This window comes from Ovis canadensis, chromosome 11, assembly GCF_042477335.2.
Source record: "Ovis canadensis isolate MfBH-ARS-UI-01 breed Bighorn chromosome 11, ARS-UI_OviCan_v2, whole genome shotgun sequence".
Taxonomy (NCBI): Eukaryota; Metazoa; Chordata; class Mammalia; order Artiodactyla; family Bovidae; genus Ovis; species Ovis canadensis.
The window spans coordinates 26,923,822-26,947,161 of record NC_091255.1 but is presented as its reverse complement, the minus strand read 5'-3'; the positions used below and the strand labels follow the sequence as shown (position 1 = coordinate 26,947,161).

The 23,340-nt window shown below is 54.2% G+C and overlaps 1 protein-coding gene across 6 annotated transcripts in view; it reads left to right on the top strand.

Annotated features, from left to right (window-relative positions):
- The window catches only part of RAB11FIP4 (RAB11 family interacting protein 4), a 104,775-nt gene that overhangs the window by 73,506 nt on the left and 7,929 nt on the right, over window positions 1-23,340 (top strand). For all 6 annotated transcript variants that reach the window (XM_069602893.1, XM_069602898.1, XM_069602897.1 and 3 more), the window contains 6 exons: window positions 17,795-18,021; window positions 19,743-19,937; window positions 20,556-20,690; window positions 21,075-21,110; window positions 22,555-22,654; window positions 22,920-23,023. In XM_069602893.1, coding sequence (XP_069458994.1) covers window positions 17,795-18,021; window positions 19,743-19,937; window positions 20,556-20,690; window positions 21,075-21,110; window positions 22,555-22,654; window positions 22,920-23,023 — 797 coding nt within the window. The remainder of the gene's footprint in view (window positions 1-17,794; window positions 18,022-19,742; window positions 19,938-20,555; window positions 20,691-21,074; window positions 21,111-22,554; window positions 22,655-22,919; window positions 23,024-23,340) is intronic.

Here is a 23,340-nt window from a genome sequence, read left to right as displayed (position 1 = left end):
ATGTTGTTGGGTGATTATCTGCACGAGTTATCAGCAGAGAAGGAGCTCACAGTACGGGGTGTGTGTGTGTGTGTGTGTGCATGCATGGGGTTGTCACCTACCCGTCAATGAGTATACAGACAACCAAGGAACAGCTGAGTCCCTTTCCCCTCTTAATACGCTATATTTTATAGATTCTAAGACATAGTTTTTTCCCCACGTTTAAACATCTCAAATTGCTGTGTGTTGTACATTTGTTGGTGTGCTATAATTTGACAGTGCCAGCTTTTAGCGTACTTGAGACCGAAGGCATCTTGGATTTAATGAAACATGAAAACTAGGTAGCCTGTAGAGGACTTACCAGTGCCCAGTTTTCTTGCAGGAAGGAAGTAGAGCCACACTGTAGTGGTGGGAGGATTTATGACGTGATATCCTGATGTGGTTCAAGGGAATGAGCTTGGAACTGGGCAGACCTGGACTCAGTTTCCGGCTTTATAGCTCAGAAGCTGTGTGATCTTGGGGAAGTAGCACAACCTCTCTGAGCCTCGGGTTCTTCCTCTACCAGCTGTGGGTCATGGCTCCACAGCCATCAGGATTGTATGCTGTGGCTGACAGCGTGGCTTTCACTATTCCTCTCTTGCTGGGTACTGACCGTCTAAGGTCACATTGCTTCCTTCCGCCTGGGTTGAAGGGGAACATGAAGGCAGCAAGTGGGTCCTTGGCCTTCCCAAGGTAACAGAGGGCGGCTGGCTTTCATTGCCTGGCTTCTTGACTCCGAGTATAATCCTTGAACACGTCTTTTCCTTCCTTCCCTCCTCCTCCTCCTCCCACTTTGCCTGAGTTTTCATTTTTCACATGTGTTTCCCTTTAGCAATTTTCTTGCAAATCTCTCTCCTCTCCCTTTCTGTAAAATCTTCCCACATGTAGCCTCTTTGAAAAGCTCCCTGTGCCGGGAGAGGGGGAGAGGCTATGCCCCTTTTCCAGGATGGCACAGGCCCCTGGTGCCTCAGCAGACAGTGGTCAGTGGTCTAGTGTGCTGTAGTCCCTGCGACCCTCAGCTCAAGCCCAACTTCTGATGCCACCAGCCCAGCTTATTCCTGTTCCCTTGGCCTGCAGAGCTCAGCCTGAGAGGCTGCTCCAATGCTAAGAGACGGGCCCTGCCATCGCCAAGAGTATTTAACATTCCTGTACCTTCCTTGCTGTGTTGGAAGCGGACCTTGTTCAAATCCTAGTCCCACGGTCTTAAATCGCTTAACCTCTCTGAGCCCCGGTTTTCTCATCTGAACCATGGCTGATGCACAGAAACACCAGGCATCTGCTAGGTGCCTGATAGATGTCTTCTTTCCCCGTCTTCCTCAAATGTTTAAAACCACTTGTGTTTCTTCAGCTGGGTGCCAAGGGCTCAGGGAGTGCCAGCCAACAATGTCACTCCAAGTAAGTGCCCTGAAACAGATGGAGGAGTTCAGGGCAGGGAATAGGGTGGGTGAAGGCACAGGGACCCGCCTGTGTAAGCGGGATGTGATGGGTAGGTTGACTGGGCTGCAGGGGAGGGAACGGGGTGACCGGTCAGTACTTGGCACAGTACTTGGGGGTGAGATTAACAAGGCGAGGGCTGCTCACTAGGGGCGGAGCAGGTCTGAGGGAACAGCAAGTCGAGATTGAGGACTCATGAGATGTCTAGCTGAAAATGGGCCTCATGAGAGATGCAGGCTGGAGAGAGACTGTCAGAGTGGGCTGTGGTCTTTTTTTTTTTTTTTTAATATCTCTTTGGCTGCACCGAGTCTTAGTTGCAGCCCTCCAGATCTTTGATCTTAGTTACAGCATGCGAGCTCTCAGTATGTGCAACATCTAGGTCCCCAGTGAAGTGAAGTCGCTCAGTCGTGTCCGACTCTTTGTGACCCCATGGACTGTAGCCTACCAGGCTCCTCAGTCCCTGGAATTTTCCAGGCAAGAGTACTGCAGTGGATTGCCATTTCCTTCTCCAGGGGATCTTCCCAACCCAGGGATTGAACCCGGGTATCCCGCATTGCAGGCAGACGCTTTACCTCTGAGCCGCCAAGGAAGCCCCTTCTAGTTCCCCTAGTTCAAACGTGGGACCCCTGCGTTGGGAGCAGAGTCTTAGCCAGAAGTCCCCGGCTGTAGCCTTAGACCTTGTTTTCGTCAGCGGTCTCCTCTCTGTCCCTCTCGAGATCCTGATGAAAAGCCCGTGCCTGACTTCCTGCATTTTGCATAGTGTCGGGTTCGCAGCCCTACCCTTGATGAGATCTGAGGGTGGACCTCAGTTATTTGCGTGTACCAAGGGGTGTAATGCATTAAACCAGACCTAAGAGACATGGAGATGCGGGTGGGGTAGAACTCTGCTCAAAAGGAGCCCGCATCAGCTGGTGCAGCAGCTCCTCTGGGGCCCCCGGGAGGCAATGCTCCTGGCTTAGGTTGGGGGGGAGCCAGTGGGTTAGGTGTGCTAAGGCTGGGACAGAAAAAAACACTGCCTGCTCAGTAACCCTTTTCTCCTTAAAATGGTACGTAAAGGGGCAGGGGAGGTGAATTAGAGGACCTAGCCTGGCGTGTGCCTCTTTACCCGATGCCCCAGGGAGGGTCATGGGTGGAGGCAGGGTTCACTGTGGGGAGGGTGCCCCGAGATGGCTGGAGGGCTCAGGGAGCCCAGTTCGGGGCTGGGGGTGATGGGGGATGTGGCTGGGGGGAGGGTCTGCCGTCCCAGATGCGGTGACTTTCTAACTGGGGGCTTGTTTAGGGACAGATACGTGTGGCTCAGGGAGGAGTTGTGTTTCAGGCAAAAAGGAACAGCATGTGCCAGGACGTGGTGGGTGAAGCTGGATAGGAGCTTGGGGTATGAGGGCTGGCAGTGTCCTGTCCTGGGGCCGTGTGCACTGGTCTGAGGAGTCAGGACCTGGTTTTTCTGTGGCCAGTGGGAGGCCACAGGCTCTGTGAGGGGGACTGGAAGGACTTCTCTAGTCCTGGACTCCCGGGGGGCCTCTCACTTCTGAGCCCCATGCTCAGTGGTTGGACCTGGTGCTCTCCCCTGTCCCCACTGCAGGGTAGGGGAGCTTGGGGGGGTGGGTCTGGCCCAGTCCACCCTGGCCAGCCGTGTGCTGGTGGCCCTGGTACTGGGCTTCACCCCTGGAACCTGAAGCTTGGGTAGCTGGACCCGGCAGAGGCCGTAGGACAAAAAGGAACCACTGGACTGAGCCTGCTGGGAGCTTGGTCCTGCTGGGGACTCTGGGCTGATGGAAGGTGCTGGAAGGGGGCCTCTGCGGGGTGGGGAGGAAGAGTCATCCTGTCATTGGCCAGCTGATCCCACTGTCTGCCTCACGTGCTCAATCACTAAGTCATGTCTGACTCTTTGCAACCCCGTGGACTGTAGGCTCCTCTGTCTGTGGGATTTCCCAGGCAAGAACACTGGAGTGGGTTGCCGTTTCCTTCTCCCCTGTCTGCTCCGGGAGGATGGGTCAAAAGGGGCCTTGGCTGTCAGCTGTGGGTGAACCCTGGCACCTGCTTGGCCTTTCAAGGCCCAGGGTTTCTGTGGCAGAGAGGGAATGGGTAGAGCTGGGTAGGTACCCAGCCTGGCTTTAGACTGTCAGCCCTGCTTAGGTTGGATGGCATCACCAATTCAAAGAACATGAGTTTGAGCAAATTCTGGGAGACAGTGAAGGACAAGGGAGCCTGGCATGCTGTAGTCCCCGGCGCCACGTAGAGTTGGACACAGCTGAGCAACTGAAGGGCAGCAACTGCTTAGGTATGTTCCCCCAGAAGATCGTATTATTACCTTGTCTGAGGGCGCCCTGCTGAAAGGAGTGCAGCTGGGCCCACCTGGTGGACTCGGGGTGGAGAGCTGGCCCCTGGTATCCCTTCCCCAGCATTCGCTTTAAACTCCTCTGCTTAAGATGGGAACACAGGGAGCCCCCAAGACAAGCCCCACAGACTGTTGGCGGTGTGAGTAATTAAGTCCTCCCTTCAAACAGCCACATCTTTAAAAGCTATAATTTGTAGCCCAAAATAGCTGCCTGTTTTGAGAGCCAGGAGAGCCCTTGATGCGCAACCCCCCCACACCCCCGCAACGTGCAGGCTGAGAATTCACTTTTGACATTTGGCCTCCACCTCGCCCACTGATTTCTTGAGAGCTGTAGAGACAATGGCTGGTGGGAACTGGGGCTTCCCGGTGGGCACTTGGGGACTCTTGAGAATTTAGAGGGGGCCGTGGAAGTTAGGGTTCTTGACTCAGGTTCCCGTGGCTGCTCCTGTCTGTGTGATGGCCTAGAGGGAAGAGTCACAGCCTCACTTGAGGGCAAAGTGGGTTAAGGTCTCTGGAGTCCTTACCTGAGAGGAGGAGACAGTATTTACTTGCAGGGATTTTAGGGGAAGGAAGTGAGACCCTCCTCCACAAAGCATGCAGCAGATGCGGGCCAGGCAGCCAGTGCGGCCGCGTCTCACCTTCCCAGCCTTGCTTCCTCTCTGGTGTGGTTCCACCTGGCTTCTCGCAGACAGTTCTTGCGTATGGATTCGGGGAGGTGGATGCCAGGGACTCAGCCAACAGGAAACACCTCCCCTGACCCGCAGCCTCTCCGGGCTGACGTGCCTGGAATTCTTGGGGCTGGCCGCTGGGTTTGGTTTCCAGATGTGGAAGCAATTTAAGTTCTGTTTTCATAATCCCCAACAGTTAGCCTCCAGAGTCCACGTTCTCACTTGAAAATCAAGACCTTTGGCTTGACTTCAGGGGCAGTAGGAAGGCTGGATGGCTTGCTTGAATTCTTTTTGTTCAGGAGGTGGGTTCACTAGGGTGCTCAGATCTGGGACCCTGGGCTTTGCTGGGACAATTTAAACCCCATCAAGAGCTTGTTCCCTGTGGGAGCAAGAGCTGACCCTAGACCACCTCCCTTGTGGGGTGGGTCACTTAGCCAAACTCAGCTGCAATATCTGCCTGGCCTCTTGGTCACTGACCATCATTGACACCCAACCCTGGGGGGCAGTGGAGCCTCTGGTTCTGGCTATGGCGGGAGCAGGCTGGCATCACAGCTGAGCAGGGTGCCCGCGTGTCCCAGGAGTGGCAAAGCACCCTCCTTCCCAGACTGACCACAACAGAGGGAAGAAGTCTGCCCTGGATTTCAAACAGCCAGAAATACTGCCTGGCGTAGAGAAACTGGTAATATCCTGCTCAATTGCTGGGCATTGCTGGCCACGGAGGTGGCCTGGCCCAGGGTTAGAGGCTCTGTGGTTCCGGGGCTAACTGCTGATCTCTTGTCAACCAGTCACTATTTAGAGGAAATAACTTTTACATTTATGTACTACGTACAGTTTTACAGGCGCACAAAAATTGCTTTCACAAGTGTTAAATGCCTGTGGTTGAACTGCATACACACTTCTTTAAAATTAAACTATAATTCCTATGCTATTGAAAGGACACAGGAAATGGAAATAATTTATTTAGGATCCATATATAAATAGTGTTTCAAAACATTATCCTGATAATTGTAGATTCACCAGGCTTTCAGTATCTATAAAATAGTGTATTATCATTTTAAAAACATATTTATTTGGCTGCACTGGGTCCTGGTTGTGGCACTTGGGATCTTCGATCTTCATTGTGGCATGCCATATCTTTAGTTGCAGCATGTGGCAGGGATCGAACCCTGCATTGGGAGCTCGAGGTCTAAGCTACTGGACCCCCAGGGAAGACCCAGTACAGTCTCTTTAGAAGCAGCAGGGTCTCAAAATGATCATGGAAGAGAAGCCAAGAATTTCTCTAAGGAGAGACCCCTCCCCACCCCCAAAAATCCTGTTTCTTAACAAGGTTCTGGAGGCCCAGCAGTTAGTTCTCTACAGAGGTTGCATTGAATTGACCTTGAAGGAATTTGCTCTTATTACCTGGATGAGAAGGTGGGTGGAAAAGGAGGAGGAAGGTGTACTAGCTTGCTAGGGCCACAGAGACAGTACCGCAGTCCCACACTCCCACATCTGAAGTGTCTTTTTTCATGGTGCTGCTGGATTGCAGGGTCCAAGATCCAGGTGTCCACAGGGTTGCCTCTCTTCTTGGCTTGTCTTCTCCGTGTCTTCGTGTGTGTGTGTGTGTGTGTGTGTGTGTGTGTACGTACGTACGTACGTACGTGTACTTGCTTCCTAATCTCCTTAAAAGGACACTGGTCATGTTAGATTAGGGCCACCCTTATGACCTCATTTTTCATTTTATTGCCTCTTTAAGAACCCTGTCTCCAAATACAGTTACATTCTAAAAGACTGTTGGTTGGGGGGGTAGGGGAGTTGGGCAGACAGAATTCTGCCCAGAACAGAAAGTTTCTCCGAACCGTCTTCCAAGGGTGGAGGAGGTGAGCAGAGCCTTCATCCAAGAGAGAGCCTGAGTGGAGAGTGGGTAGCTCTGCCTTCAGGCAAAGGCCCACCGTCAATGAGGGGCCCTTCCTTCTTATAGCCTGAGCCACCCTCGCCTCTGCCTCTGGTCATTTGTAACCCAGACTGCTCGCCCTTCAGCTCTTATCCTCAAGGACTGCTGTTGTCTGAGGAGGTTGTGCTGGTCCTCCAAGCTCCCTCTTTCTGCCAACCCTACCTTTTGTTGTCTAGTCGCTGGGTCGTGTCCTGCTCTGTTGGGACCCCATGGACTGTAGCCCGCCAGGCTCCTCTGTCCATGGGATTCTCCAGGCAAGAATGCTAGAGTGGGTTGCCTTTCTCTTCTCCAGGGGGTCAAACCGAGGCCAATTCTTTACCGTCTGAGCCACCAGGGAGACTTCCAAATGAAGCAAGCCATTATCAAAACGAAGGGTATTTCTCCTTCATAACTAGATACAATTAACATATCTAGTGGAATCAAGCATCATTCTAATACCACCCAGCATCTATTGATAGTCCATATTTCAGCTTCCTGTCTGTCCCCAAAAGATTCTTTACAAATTGGTAGCCTTGCTTGCTTGCTTGCTTGTTTTAACCAGAATCTAATCAAAGGTAATGTTCAGTGTTTATGTTTCTTGGTTAATCAAAAACAATAGTTCTCCCAGTGTGGCCTTCACATCCAGCATCTCCTGACAAGTGGTGAGAAATGCACTTAAAAAAATCTCTTTCAGCCTATCAAAATGTGCATTTTTAGACCTCACCCCAGACCGACCGAATCAGAAACTGAATTCAGTCTGAGTTTCGACCGTCCGCCCCACCCTCCCCATGCCTCTGCTGCACACTGAAGTCTGAGAACCGCTGGTCTAGAAGAATCCCCCTCCCTCTTTATGATATTCTTTCTTGGAAAAGGCCAGGCCAGTTGTCCTGTAGAAGACGCTCTGGCTATCTCCCCCTAGTGATGTGTAACTTTTCCTCTGTTCGCTGCTTTCCCACTCAGTAGAGGTTAGGTGTTGAGTCTTGATGAGAATTCAGTGTTTTGCGAAGGCTGTACGGTAGGCGATGCTGTGCCCTTCACGCTGTCACACACCTGGAGGCCCGTGTGTGGTGGTTCCCCATTCGTGTGCTAGGTTTGATCACTGCGTTAAAATCACCGTAGCCTGTTTTCTCCGTAGCAGTGGTACTAGGGGTGCAGCGGGGATTTCGGCAATCTGTAGGGTGATTCCCTGATACTGTGCGAGTGTCCAGGTCTTCACCGGCCTTTGGTCTCACGGTTCTAGTCTACAGCTGTTGGGTGTAATGTTCTGTCTGTGTCAGGGCAGACTCGTGTTCACATCTTCCGTCTCCCTTGCAATCCTCTTGTTTGCGTGCTCTGTCATTTACTGAGAGAGAGGAGCTAAAATCTCCAGCTTGTTGTTCTAAGGTTTGCTTTGTATTTTGTGGCATTGCTTGTTTGCTCAAGCCCCACAGCTTGTGGGGTGTTAATTCTCCGACCAGGATTGAATCCTGGGCCTGGCAGTGAAAGCACTGACTCCTAACCACTGGACTGCCAGAGAATCCCAGTGGGCCTTGTGTATTTTCAAACGATGTTTTTAGATGCATAAACGCTTAGGAGTGTTGCATCTTGTTAAATTGATTTGTATTGTGTTTTACTGTCCTCTGTCTGTTGCCTTAAAGTGTGTTCTTGGTATTAATAGAGCCCCTTCAACTTCTGCTTGGTGTTCGTGTGGTCTATTTTCTAGCCATCTGTGTCCTTACATTTAAATTGTGTCTCTCGTAGATGCCATGCAGTTGTGTTTTTAATCTAATCTGACAGTATTTGTCTTTTAAAAACTTCTTCCTTTTGGCTGCGGTGGGTCTCCGTTGCTGCTCGGGCTTTTCCCCAGCTGTGGAGCACAGGGGCTCCTCTCCTGCAGTGTGTGGCCTTCTCATCGCAGTGACCTCTCGTTGGAGAGCACAGGCTTAGTAATTGGGGCGCACAGCCTTAGTTGCTCTGAGACATGTGAGATCTTCCCGGACCAGGGATCGAACCCGTGTCTCCTACACTGGCAGGCGGATTCTTCACTACTGAGTCACCAGGGAAGCCCCAGTATTTGTCTTTCAACAGGATAGTTGGCTCCATGTTATTTAGTAAATTACTGATATGGTTGAACTCTTTATATTTGATTCTCTTTTCCTCCTATTTTCCTGAATCCTTTCAGGATGACTTACGTGTTTCCCTATTCCATTTTTTTCTTCGTTAGATTTTTAGCAGCAAATTTTTCTTTTTCTTTTTTAACGGATACATTTTGACATGCTCAAATGTGTTCTTGAAACAGAAGTGGGGACAGAGGGCTCAGAATGTCTCCTGGATGGGGAGATGGTGAGGGGTGTTTCCAGGGGGGCCCAGGGTCTGACCCCTTGCCCAAAGAGCCAGTTCTCACTGGCCCTACCCATAGCCCAGGACTTGAGTGCCACTTATGCCCACGGATTGTCCCTCCACGGACACCCAGAGCCCAGGTGCCAGCTGAGCCCTGCACTCCGCTATGAGCTTGGGCAGCCACCTCCCCTTGTCAGCAGCCTCCTGAGAAGTCGTCCTAATCCGAGGGGTGGAGGGTGAACTTGGACCTGGGGAGCTGGTTAGAAGATCTGAGTGGACAGACTGGGCTCCAGCTCTCCTGCCAGCGCAGCGAGGCCCTGCAGCCTTTGGGGCAGGCAGGACACGCGGGTCAGCTGGACGAAACACACCTGGCCAGTGCCTGGGTGGTCACTGCCAGGATCTGCCTCAGACATGCCTGCCCGCCACTAGCCCTTAATACTTCCAGGACCTCTGCTCTGCTGCCCTTCAGGGAATTCACCCACCTCTCGTCTTAGTTTGGCTGCCAGAGGGACCATCGGGCATCCTTCACTTCTGAAGTTTTCCTGGGAGCTCTGTCATGCCCCCAACCCCTTCCAGTGCACTCGTGGGACACTACTTTATCAGCAGCGTGTGTTGGAGGGAGGGTGGAGAGATCGGGCCGAGACACAGCTCAAGAGTTTAAATTAAAACACTGAGTAAAAGGCAGTGTGGGCTTCCACAGCGCTTCCATTGTGTGCAATAGCGGGCTGCCTCATCTGACCATCTTGGCTTCCTGTAAATGCGAGTTCTTGAGAAACTTGAGCATGGCTTTCTTTTCCGTTCGTTACCAGCCTGAGACTCCACAGCTGATGGGGGCCAGATCCAGGACTGAGCCAAGTCTGCCTGAGAGCCTCAGTGCCCACATCTGCAAAACGGTCTGGTTTAATACCTCCCTCCAGGGGGTGATGTGAGAAGCTAACCTTCTCAGTATTTTTCGCTTGAGACTAGTAAAAGCTCCTGAGGAAGCCCAGTCGCCCCTGTGGCCCTGCTTCTAGGAGCTGCGGACCCGCTTTATGGTGCAAGTAGTCTGGCAGGTGGGGCTTCCCGTGTAGCTCAGTGGTGGAGAGTCCTGCAATGCAGGAGACACCGGTTTGATCCGTGGGTTGGGAAGAGCCCCTGGAGAAGGAAATGGCAAGCCACTCCAGTATTCCTGCTCAGAAAATCACATGGACAGAGGAGCCTGGTGGGCTACAGTCCATGGGGTCGCAAAGAATCAGTCACAACTTAGTGATTAAACAAGTGTGGCAGGTGGGGGCGTCTACTCTGAGATCTGCTCCTAGAGGCTCCGGAGGGGAGGCCAGTTGAGGGTGATCTTGAGCTGCCGGTGGCACCCTCCTTAAAGTGAGGGTTCAGGAGGTGGACCCCGGAGCCCCTGGCTGGGAGGAGACAGCTTGAAAGCTGCTTTGGCCACCTCACCAGCCCCTCCCTGGGAGGGGGGTTAACTAGAGGGGACTCTGCTCTAGCCCAGGGGCGGGAAACATGGAGTCTCCCTGTCTGCCTAATGTAGCCACCCCATCAGAGCACAAAGCTTGAGCTCCAGAGCTTTGATCTCACAGTATGAGATCAGTCCCCAGGGCTGGCTGAGATGGGTGATAACCTGAAACAGTTCGGTGACCGGGAGCTCCGCTCCCACTTTTGTCTTTGGCTCTGATGGGGACGAGTTGAGGCCTTGTATCTGAGTCAGGGTTGTTTTTGTTCAGAAGGCAAGGCTAAGGCACCAGCCTCTCTGTGTGGACACTTTAAATCCCCCTTATCCCCACCCTCACCCCTTGGCTGGCACCTAGGCACACCCCCTTTGCTGAACCAGAATCTTCCATCAGCTACTGATGAGCTCCAGCTGCCTGCAGAGCCAGGCCTGGCTTCAGGGCAGGAGTTGTAGCCACAAACAGGGGTCGGGGACCACCTGCATCGCTGCTAATGGCGGCTGCCAGCATCTCTGCGTGATGAGGGCTGCTGAGCCACAGTGGCGAGGAGGGGACCCCCACCCAGCTGACCCCATCCCTCCCCCATGCACGTGGGGCGCTGACACCAACAAGTTAGCTCCTTAACCTGAATTTTCTGCCACCTGCGGGAAAGACCCAGAGAGACCCAGACCCGGCCTGTCACTGTTCCTGGGTGCTTGGCTGGCTGGGAGGGTGAGGAGGGATTTGGTCCCCTGCCCAGTCCTCCAAGCCCACTTCAGCCTCGCCCAGACAGCAAGCTGGCCTCTCCCCCACACTGTGCTTGGTTTGTGTCCATCTCTCCCCCCATACCTTCCCTGCAGGGATTCCACGTGTGCCCACTGGTGCCTGGCAGCGGGGAAGCTGGGATGTGCCCACCCAAGCTATTTTTACCCGGCTCTGTCCCCACAGAGCTGTTTTCTGGCTGCGAGTTGCTGCCTGGGGAGCAGAGCCATTGCCAGGGCTGGGGGTGGACAGCCGGAGCTGCAAACCTCGTGGACTCCCTTGCCCAGGCAGCATCTCACCCTCACACTTATTAAAGGGTATGATTAGTGTGCAGAGAGATCTTCCAAGACAGTGGGCAGAAGGTGACGTGGTGGGAGAAAAGAGGCTCCTGTTTGGAGAGCAGTCTTGGTGCTCGGGAAAGTCTGGCTCCCAGAAGCTGGACCCAACCTGCTTTTTTTTTTTTTTTAACCCAGTGTGCTGTCGGACTGGAGTGGGGCCACTAGGCCAGCAGGCACCCCAACTGCCTTCTCTCAATACAGTGAAGACAATAATAGATTTTTCTGAACACTTTCTGCTTAGCAAAAGGGCCTCCCTGGTGGCTCAGATGGTATAGAATCTGCCTACAGTGCAGGAGACCCAAGTTCGATCTCTGGGTTGGGAAGATCCCCTGGAGAAGGGAATGGCAACCTGCTCTGGTATTCTTGCCTGGAGAATCCCATGGACAGAGGAGTCTGGTGGGCTGTGGTCCATAAGGTTGCGAAGAATCAGATGGGACTGAGCGACTAACACTATAGTTTGACCTCGGCTTAAAATAGGTGCCAACTCGTTTAACCCTTCCCTGGGCGGGGAGACCGAGAAGCTGAATAACCGAGAGCACAGAGCTGCTCAGTAGCGGGGCCGGGATCTGAGCCGGCCAGTCTGCTCTCAGTTTGCTCCTCACGCGGCTCTGCCCCCCTTTGCTATGTTTCCGGCACCTGTGAGGTGCAAGGCATTGTTCTAGATTCTTCACAGCAGTCTTGCCAGGTAGGTGTGTCCACCCCTGTCTTTAGATGAAGCTCAGAGATTGAACAGCTGGGTCACAGCCACCAGTGGCCGCACTGGGGTCGGCACTCGGGGCTCTCATGCGGGGCTCCTCCCAGCCAGCCATCCGCACCTCCGTTTGGGTGCATTACCCACGCTGTGCTCTCTGTGACGCTGACTGTGGGGGTTCAGGTGTAGAAGTCCTCATGTTCATCCCCTTAGGGTCTTCCCCCTTCCTGGGGAATGTGGAAATGGAGTCACCTGGAGTCTTTCGGCTGCTAGGAAAATGGGCTGGGCTGCTACACTGCTTCAGTTGTATTCAACTCTTTACGACCCTATGGACAGTAGCCCACCAGGCTCCTCTGTCCATGGGATTCTCAAGACGAGTACTGGAGCGGGTTGCCATTTCCTTCTCCAGAGGATCTTCCGAAGCCAGGAATGGAACCCAAATCTCCTGCATTGGCAGGCGGATTTTTTACCACTGAGCCACCTGGGAAGCCCCTTGGGCTGGGATGGGGAGGGCCAAAGAAAGTCATCCATTTGGGGCCCTCCACACCCGCTCAGAGCATTGTTGGCCACTCCAAGGCTTGGAAGGGCCCCACCAGTCCTGATGCTTGGCCTTCTTACCAGCATTGAATTCAGCTCATGCCAGCTTCCTACAGAGGAAGAGGTGACTTGGGACCTTCTGGTGGGTGAAGGCTGCTCCTGAGATTGGAGAGAGGGGGTCACCGCGGGCAAGACTGTGTGCCTCTGGACTCCCACTTCTAGCTGAGGCCAGCAGCATCCCGCCCCAGCCCAGAACAGGGGCGAGGGGAGCAGATGCTGGTGCTGCAGACATGGCCCCCCAGAGCGGCTGGCTGGGACCTGTTTGCTCAGCCTTGGACCTCAGAACTCTCCAGAAACCCTAGTCCTTAAGGACGGCATACCTCCTGGCCTCTGGTCTGTCCTAGATCTGGCTGACTAGCCGGGGACCCACGGGCTGTAGGGACAGCTCGGCTCCTGCAACACACAGCCCCTAAGAGGGGCCAGAAATCGTGTTGAGTGGCTCATGTAATTGACTGAAAGCTGTACTAAGTGAGAAACAGAATGGCTGTGAGCGTGTCAGTTGTTCACCCTCATGATCACGTATCTGACCGGGCGCCAAGGCCCCTCAGAATCAGGAGAGCGTCAGACCACACATTGTTAGCCTGGAAAAAGAGCAAAATTCAGACTTAAGAGTCCGTGTGTCTAGTGAGCGAGCGTCACTTTCACACCATTGTAAAGTCAAAAAATCATAGGTTGAGCCATCATAAGTCAGGGACTGTCTGCTCTAGAAATGGTTTCGAAGCTACAATTAAAATTTCCACTTGCCTTGAGCAACAGTTGTGGGTTGAACGAAGAGGTGTTGCCGTAGGGAGAGCAGCTGGTTTGTAAAAGAAAAGGCTGGTGTGTTGAGAGGGTGTGCACGTGCGTGTGTAGTGGGGGCTGCGGGGTTGAGGGTCCCGGACATGGTGTGTCCGGAGCCCGGCTCCAGGTCTCAGCGGGGGCGTCTGTGGGCCGGGCGTTCCAGGCAGCCCCTCCCGCTCCGATCTCTCGTGTGTGTTGATGAACGAGAGGAATCTTCATCCTAACCTCCTTCTCTCCCTGGAGCTCTCCCGGGGCTGTCGAGAGACGAACGCTGTGTGCATGTGAGACAAGGTGCTTTGTCAAGGGTGAAGGGCCCAGCAGCTGTGGACCCTGCTCAATCAAAGAGTAACACTATGCCCAGGAGGCGGGGGTCAAGTTGGGGAGGGGCCCCCGTGGGGTGTCTGACACCTCTGCTGCCCCTGCCCCTCCTGTGGCTGAGACAGCCCACTCCAGGCCACTCTTTCCCCGCTGGGCAGGGCCTTGGGCCAGGTGCCAGGAGTGTGGGCATGTCTCCATGGGACCTCAGGTGAGAGGGGCCGTCGGTCCCCGCCTGCATCCTGTGAGTTGGGTGTCGGGACAGAGTGCCTGGCTGAAACTCAGCCTCCACACAAAGACAGAAATATAGATCAATGGAGCAAAATAGAAAGCCCAGAGATAAATCCACACACATATGAGCACCTTATCTTTGACAAAGGAGGCAAGAATATACAATGGAGTAAAGGCAATCTCTTTAACAAGTGGTGCTGGGAAAACTGGTCAACCACTTGTAAAAGAATGAAACTAGATCACTTTCTAACACCGCACACGAAAATAAACTCAAAATGGATTAAAGATCTAAATGTAAGACCAGAAACTATAAAACTCCTAGAGGAGAACATAGGCAAAACACTCTCTGACATACATCACAGCAGGATCCTCTATGATCCACCTCCCAGAATTCTGGAAATAAAAGCAAAAATAAACAAATGGGATCTAATTAAAATTAAAAGCTTCTGCAAAACAAAGGAAACTATAAGCAAGGTGAAAAGACAGCCTTCTGAATGGGAGAAAATAATAGCAAATGAAGCAACTGACAAACAACTAATCTCAAAAATATACAAGCAACTTATGCAGCTCAATTCCAGAAAAATAAACGAGCCAATCAGAAAATGGGCCAAAGAACTAAACAGACATTTCTCCAAAGAAGACATACGGATGGCTAACAAACACATGAAAAGATGCTCAACATCACTCATTATTAGAGAAATGCAAATCAAAACCACAGTGAGATACCACTTCACACCAGTCAGAATGGCTGCGATCCAAAAATCTGCAAGCAATAAATGCTGGAGAGGGTGTGGAGAAAAGGGAACCCTCCTACACTGTTGGTGGGAATGCAAACTAGTACAGCCACTATGGAAAACAGTGTGGAGATTCCTTAAAAAATTGCAAATAGAACTGCCATATGACCCAGCAATCCCACTGCTAGGCATACATACCGAGGAAACCAGAATTGAAAGAGACACATGTACCCCAATGTTCATCGCAGCACTGTTTATAATAGCCAGGACATGGAAACAACCTAGATGTCCATCAGCAGATGGATGGATAAGAAAGCTGTGGTACATATACGCAATGGAGTATTACTCAGCCGTTAAAAAGAATACATTTGAATCAGTTCTGATGAGATGGATGAAACTGGAGCCGATTATACAGAGTGAAGTAAGCCAGAAAGAAAAACACCAATACAGTATACTAACACATATATATGGAATTTAGAAAGATGGCAATGACGACCCTGTGTGCAAGACAGCAAAAAAGATACAGATGTGCATAGTGGACTTTTGGTCTCGGAGGGAGAGGGAGAGGGTGGGATGATTTGGGAGAATGGCATTGAAACATGTATACTATCATGTAAGAATCGAATCACCAGTCTATGTCCGATGCAGGATACAGCATGCTTGGGGCTGGTGCACGGGGATGACCCAGTGGGATGTTGGGAGGAGGGAGGGGGGTTCATGTTTGGGATCGCATGTACACCCGTGGTGGATTCGAGTCAGTGTATGGCAAAACCAATACAGTATTGTAAAATAAAGTAAAAATAAAAATTAAAAAAAGAAACTCAGCCTCCAGTAAGGCAAACATGCATTAGCCAGAGACCAAGCCAGATGCTTGCACACAGACACTGGTCTCCACGAGGCCCCGCCTGCCTGCCTGCCTTCTGGAGGCAGGCTGGGTGGCAGCCTCCTGGGGACGCCTGCTGACATGGTTCCAGGGGAAAGGGGTGGCCGTGGCTGACTCACAGTCCGACCCCAGCACTCCCACTGATGCCCACGTGGCCCCAGGCCAGACAGCGGTGGAAGGAGACCCGGCCTTCGGGGCCGTGAAGACGGGGAGGAACACCCACTTGCAGAGTGACCAGGCCCCCCTCTCGTGAGCCACAGAGCCGGGACTCCCAGCCAGCGCTGCCGTGTCTGGGAGGGTGAAAGCCTGCGGGTGGGTGAACAGAGCACACACCTTACTCCTCCGTAGCCCAGCTCTCCCTGGAGGACCCCCCCCGGTGGCCTTGCACCATCCTGGAGATGCCCTGCTGGGGGGCGGGTAGGGGGTGGCATGTGGAAGTTGAAGCATTAGGCGGAGCATCGGGCTTCACAGTTAGTTACATGCCCCTGCCATGTGTCTCTCTTCATGATCACCGTGGGGTCTGAAAATCTATGAAGCATGGGTTGCATCAGGGATAAATAGAACCAGGCAAGCGGTGGTCAGAGGCAGGTGGGGGTCCTTTGCCCACCGGCCAGGGGACTTCTGACAGGTTACTGTCTGAGCCTGGACTTCCTCATTAGTAAAATGGGGATGGGAATCTGTGTCGTAAAGCCCAAATGAGCTTATACATGAACTCTCAACTCGGTGTCCAGAATTGATGAGTGGTCGGTCTGTGAATGCTGGGTTTTCTTTGTTCCTACGGGAACACAGCTTCAGGCTTGCTGACAAGAGCTTGCTTAGGACATAAGATCTGATCAGGTTTGGAGCTCTGTGGGGCTGGATTATGACATAGAGTCAGACACAGCTTAGCGACTAAACAAGAAAGGTGGAAAGGGCCACATGAACACTAGGGGTGAGCTTAATTACACAGCCCCTCGGCCTCCACAGTCAGGGGTGGCTGGCTGCCTGATGCTGGCTTTATTGGTCCATCTGGTGCTCAGCCCGAGTCACGGCACAGGCAGGAGCCAGGCTCATTAATCACCATCTATTCTTAGCCTCAGCACGTCTTGGTGGGGACAGACCCCCAGGAGGGGCTGCCTGGTTACCAGCGGACACAGCTACACTGCTCACTCACCACCTTCCTTGGATGTCTCTGATCCCGTTGTTGTCTGAGATGCCCCAAGGCTTTTCACAGCCCTGTTACTGTTAACCTTCCTGTTGTCCTGGGGCTGGAGTAAGCACCTCTAACTGAGGCTCTGCCAATCCTAGTTGAGAAGCAGGCCGAAGAACCTGGGGAGTAGTTGACATCTCAGCTGGGAGCAGGTGGAGGCATCCTTAGGGGCAAAGGATCCTTAGGGGTTCCTACCTCCTTGGGGGCAAAGCAGCCTTGAAAAGTGACTTGCTGAAAGCTGCCTCTCAGACTAGGGTAAATGCTGAATAAACCCAGAGATCGTCTCAGACGGTTTTGGCAAAAGGTTTGGGCAGATCTTGATGCTGTGCTGGCATTGTGCCGGGCAGTGTGTGAGGACCCTGGGGACTGGCCCAAAGCTCAGACTTGAGAGACCTAGAATTCTTGCTCCCCGGGGTGGCTGTGGTTGGATAGCGTCACCAATTCAGTGAACGTGCACTTGGGTGAACTCCGGGAGATGGTGAGGGCTAGAGAGAGGCCTGGCATGCTGCCGTCCATGGGGTCCCAAAGAGTCGGACACGACTTAGCCCTGAACAGCAACAGCAGTAAGGTGGCTGTGGCCGGGCCGGGACAGACTTGTGGCCAGGGGTTGTCCATCGAGGTCCTGCTGGGAACAGGGATCCGTAGGATTCCGTTGCCATTCTCGGCTTACAGAGAGGCCAGAACTGGAGTTCAGAGACAATATTTGACACGCCCAGAATCAAGGTGTTGGGGGACAGAGGGGGGCCAACCCTTAGGCTCTGCTGATGCCCCTGTAGCATGTTGCATCAAACTCTGCTAGGTCATTGTTGTTTTCACTGGGGCTGTGCCCTTACAATATAACCCTAAGAAGCCTTATCTGAGTCACCTGGCTTCCTGTCCAGACTTTGGGTTGGAGACCCTGCCGAGCGGGGTCTGAACCATGCAGCTGGCCTGGCTGTGGCCCTTCTCCACGGACGGCGGTCCCAGAGGTTCCCACCCCTCACTGGGCTTGCTTAAGAGGCCCCCAAGACAGATCACGTGCCAGGGTCTCATACCCGAGGTCTTGGGGTCTGTGGCTCCCTGGCACCACCTGCCAGTCCCCTCCTGGCGTCCCTGTGGTCTGAGGAGCAGTGCTGAGCCCCAGAAGCCAGGCTCACTCATGCTGTCCCCTTCTGTCTTCCCCAGGGCAGCGAGGTGCCAGACCCCACCTTCACCGATGGCGAGCTCCTGCCCACAGAGCCAGACTTCTTTCCCGAGGATGAGGATGAGGCCATGACGCTGGCCCCGCCCGAGGGCCCCCAGGAGTCGGACATGGAGGGCCCCATGGAGAGCACCCGGATCCTGGAGGGGCCGGTCGGAATTCCCGCCGAGAAGGATGCAGTTCTAGGAGGCCTGTTCCTGCCCGAGGACAAGTGAGTTAAGACTGCCTGGAGCTTCAGGCATCAGGAGGAGGTGATGAGCATGTGACGATCAGCCCCGGGATTTGGAAAAGGAAGCAAGGGCTTCCAGTATCTGTTGACCAAACAAAATTGTCAGCTTTTCATCGTTTGCACCTTTCAAGGAAAAGGCAATTTCATATGTCTCAGCCTAATGTATTTTCTCAGTCCAGGTGTTCTCAAACCCCAGTGGCTCTAGAAGCCACGGTCTTCAAGGGAGGAGGTGCCTTTGGAGTTGTGCTGGGAGCGGTCCATCCGCTGTGCTTGTGGCCACAGCCCCTGGACAGCCGGTCATGGGGACCGCAGACCCTTTGACCTATTGGCTAATCATCTGCTACCCGATCATTCCCGTGTTTTCCAGGACCAGTCACCGGGAGGCAGCCAGCAGTGGGTGCCAAGAGTTTTAGTCAAATTTATACAAAAACAAAGTGAGGAATGTGACAAATGCAGCCCCAGGCCCTAAGGAACCGGAGGGCAGATAAATAAGTAAATAAATAGGGTGAGGGTACCAAAAGACTTGATCTTTGTCACCCTGTCATTAAGGCTGTGATGCCTGGATCACTGTTTCCCAGTTTTGAGTGTGGAGTCTTAGAGGGTGGAGAGATCCTAGTTAATGAGCAGCTACCACCCAGTGACTCAAGGGAAGATCTGTTCTGCCAGGTGATGTGCTAGCTGTACTTCTTTGTTCTTAGGTTGCAGAGCAGGTGCAGCCAGCCCCCTGACACCGCCCCAGGCCACCCTGGGTCACCTGTGAGAGACCCAGGGTCTCTGACCCGTGATCTGTGGCGTCAGGCTTCTTTGGACAAGAATTCCTCCCTATAAACATAGGAGACGCATCCTGCCTCGTAACTCATTGTTATTTTAAAAACCTCATTCATTGTTGGAACATGAGCACTTACGCAGCTTGAAAAAGGGAGAAAAAGTGAGAATGAAGGGCAGGTAACTCACTTTACTGATGGCGCCACTCTCCACACCCCAAGCCCGATTGCCGTTTAAATATTTTCACTTCCTGCTTTTCCTTCTTCTGTGTAGAACCCGTCTCATGCTTAGGCTTTTATGCTTAAAATTTTACCTCTTTTGTTTCATTGTTGGTTTAAATTTTGCGTGTGTGTGCTCAGTCATGCCCGACTCTTTTCCGCCTCATGGACTGTAACCATGCCAGGCTCCTCTGTCCATGGAATTTTCCAGGCAAGAATACTGGAGCGGGTTGCAGGTGGATTCTTTACCGCTTAGTGCTACCTGGGAAAACTTTAAAAAAATGTTTTTAAGTTTAGCTTTTAGTTTTAATTTTTTAATTTTTTTAAATTAAAAAAAGCTTTGAGTTTTAATTTTTCCACATTATTGCCAATTTTTTTTTTTTTTAACAAACCTTTCCGCAACAGTTTGAGAGTCCACAGTTTATGTGATCATTTCATTTACTGATACATGCTATCATTTAATAGCCATTTCAGTGTTGCTTCAATAAGCCATTGAGTTGTAAGCAGTGTTTTGCTGCCCTGTGGAAATGTGGATTTGAGCATCTCTGGAGCAGAAACTTTCTGTGATGAGATGTTTCCCTTAGGACACGATCCCCAGAGTGTACTTAACCGGGGCAGGAGGACAGGCTTCATCGTCAGGGTCCTGGTGTCCTGGCCTGCCTGTCCGCCACGGGCTGTGGCGCCCCCCCGGTTCGCAGCTGGCCCTTGTCCTGCACTCAGGTCCCTGGGCCACCCTCCGTCCATGACCACGTCAGACCTGTCCACGCACTCCACCACCTCGCTCATCAGCAACGAGGAGCAGTTTGAGGACTACGGGGAGGCGGATGATGTGGACTGTGCCCCCGGCAGCCCCTGCCCGGACGACGAGACCAGGACCAACGTCTACTCGGACCTGGGGTCGTCAGTGTCCTCCAGGTGGCCCCTCAGTCTACAGCGGCCTTTGGGATCCAGGAAAAGTGGCAGAACCAATCCTGCCTCATCCCGGGGGGTTTCGGCAGGCAGAGCCATGAACTAACTGGGCTCTGCTCCTGTAGATGGGCAGGAACTGCCTCTGAATCCTGCAGGGGGCTGGGGGTTGGGGGTCTGGAATTCCTCCTTCCTTCTATCTTGGGGAAGAAACCAAATTAACCAGCCTGAGGGGCTGCAGACGCCAAGTGGCATGTTGATACCTTCCCACGCAGCTGAGTCATTGCTTACTCTGACATTAACTGTCAGTTTCCTCCTCTGTGAAATGGGTACAACTCTTTGGCTTCCTGTCTTTGAGAGCACTGGAAGAGGGAGCTCTACTGTTGTAGTTCCACCCACCCACACACACACACACACCCACACACCCCCACCCCCACACCCACACCCACACACACACACCCACACCCCCACACCCCCACCCCCACCCCACACACACACGCACGCGCGCACACACACACACGCACACAGCTTACAGGTTTCAGAGAACCTAGTAATAAGCTCAGTGGGATGGGGCACCGAACTGGACAGCGGTTCCGAAGGTGAACCTTTTTCCTTCTTACGACCCAGCGCGGGGCAGACGCCGCGAAAGATGCGGCACGCATACGACAGCGAGCCTGTGGACGTCTACTGCTCCCAGTGCTGCAAGAAAATCAGCCTGCTCAACGACCTGGAAGCCCGGCTCAAGAGCCTGAAGGCCAACAGGTGTGGCCCCGGGGACCAGCGGGGGGGAACCCGGGGAAGAAGCATCGGGGCGGGGGCCCCCACCCTCTCCTGGTCGGTGACTGGGGCCCCCCACCCTCTCCTGGCAGTGACTGGGGCCCCCCCCCTCTCCTGGTCTGTGACTGGGGCCCCCCCTCTCCCCTGGTCGGTGACTGGGGGCCCCACTCTCTCCTGGCAGGTGATCAGGGGCAGTTCTGAGGGCCAAGCTGACGTGTAAATTCCCTTCAGTGGGCAGAACAAAGCCTCGCCTGCATTTGCGTATTCTGTGGCCAGGGCAGAGGAAGCAGTGGGCTAGAGGCCCCTCTGTTCAGTGGCCTTCTCTCTCTCTCAGTGGCCTTCTCTCTCTCTCTCTGTCTCTCTGTGTAGCCCCAATCGGAAGATCTCCAGCACGGCCTTCGGACGGTAAGGTCCCCCCCCGGGGGTGTGTATGTGTGTGTGTGTCACTCAGTCGTGTCCAACTCTTGTGACCCCATGGACTGTACCCCACCAGGCTCCTCTGTCCATGGGATTCTCCATGCAAGAATAGTAGAATGGGTTGCCACGCCTTCCCCTGGGGCATCTTCTCGGCCCAGGAATCGAACCCCGGTCTCCTGCATTTCAGGCAGATTCTTTACCACCTGAGCAGGGTAGCGCAGGTTGAATGCTGTCCTCTTGCACTACACTCCTGCTGCCACGGTGGCCAACTCTGTGCCAGCAACTCAGACCCAGCCAGTGCCCTGCATGTGGCTGGACGCACAGAGGGGATGAGGCGTCCCAGGGCAGTGCAGGCAGCGGACGGACGATCCACTTCCAGGAAAGAAGGGCTGGGCTCCTCCCTGGCCTACCTGGTGTCCCTCCCGGCAGGGTACAGCCTCTGAACCCGCAGCTGCCCCTGCCTCTGGCAGGCACCCCAGGGGTGCCCTGAGAGACACAGTCCACCCCACACTCCATGTGCTTCCCTGTGCTCTGGAGCGGGCGGCCCTACCAGCAGAGGCCCTGGGCTTCCCGCTGACAGAGATGGGGCGTGAGGGTCTCCCCTGGAGCTGGTCCCTCTGCTCCTGGGCCCGCCAGGTCCTACACCAGCTCTCCCGCAGACTCGCCCAGGTCCGCACCCGGGGCCCTGGCAGCTGCAGCAAGGGTCCAGGCGCTGGGGTGAGGCGGCGTCTTGGCTGAGACCCCGGCTGCTGCCTGGCACAGAGTGGGAGGTAGGGGCCGCTGGGGAGCAGAGGGGGTTTTTGCCTCAGGTAAGGGGTCACCTGGACAGCCGTGGCCCCTTTTCAGTCCCACTCACTAGCCCATTGTCGTGCACATCCTGGATGGGTTTCTGTCCCCCTACCCACACCTGGGTCCCCAGTGACATAGCAGGAGTCAGCTTGGTTAGGGGGCTGGGTGGCCTCGGGGGGCCCAGGCCCTCTTCCCGGATTGTGGTGCCCAGCCGCCTCATTGGGGTGGTTCCCAGGTGGAAGGGGCTCAGGAGGTGGGGCTGGGGGAGGGTGCCTCCACTAGCTGGGTCCCACGTCACCTTTTAGCTGGCCCCCCAGTGAGCACAGGGAGCAGGAGGAAAGTCCCTGGTGGACTGACCACGTCTACCGGGCTCAGGAGGGCCATTCCAGCTTGTCTGCTGTCCTCTGGGCAAAGCGATCTCTTGCGGTCAGGGGTCAGGCCACTTTGCTCCCCTGACTGAGGGAGGGCAGCCTCCTCAGAGGGGTTCCTGGTACTCTCCCAGCGGTCTGGGGTGTTCCCCCAGCCCATAGGCTGAGTCTGAACCCCAGTCTCCCCAAGGCCCCTGCAGCAGGACAGGCCTCCCCCTCCCCACCAGGCAGCTCATGCACAGACATGCATTTCCCCCCCACCACACCACCCCCAGGCAGCTCATGCACAGCAGCAACTTTAGCAGCAGCAACGGCAGCACCGAGGACCTGTTCCGGGACAGCATTGACTCCTGTGACAACGACATCACGGAGAAGGTGCGCCAGGGCGGGCGTGGGCAGACGGGACTCGCCACGCGTGCCCCCTGGGGTGGGGTTGGGGTGCTCCGAGGTACTGCCTGGGGACGTGGAAGACCCAGGAGTTGGGGGTAGGCAGCCCCGACCACCTGGACACATCCATCCCATCCCCACCCCAACATGACTCCTCTTCACACACCAGTGGGGGTCCTGGCCTCAGTCTCACCATCGTTAGGTTCTCTGTCCTGTGGACTCAAAGGTTTTCTCCGCCACCCCCTTATGGTAGGTGAGCTTCCTGGAAAAAAAGGTGACAGAGCTGGAGAACGACAGCCTGACCAACGGGGACCTGAAGAGCAAGCTGAAGCAGGAGAATACACAGCTGGTGCACAGGTCAGGCCGGCCTCGGCCGCGACGGCCCCGGGGGAGGTCGGGGCGGGGGTGACCTGCGTGTCCTTCTAGCTCGGTGGGCCTGTGACCTGTCAGCACCTTGCTGTCGGCCCCGCCCATGTTGGGCGCCCAGGGGGACAGGTCTTTAGGGGCCAGGAAGACAGAGCTTGACCTCGGCCCTCCAGGTCTGCAGCCCCAGCTCGGGTCAAAGGTGGAAGTTGAGACCCATTTCCTATCTCTGTCCTGCAACAATGAGAGCCTGGCTCCGTTCCGGGGGACAAGCTTTACAGAGGGAGAGGCTGGTGGGAGTCGGGCTCACA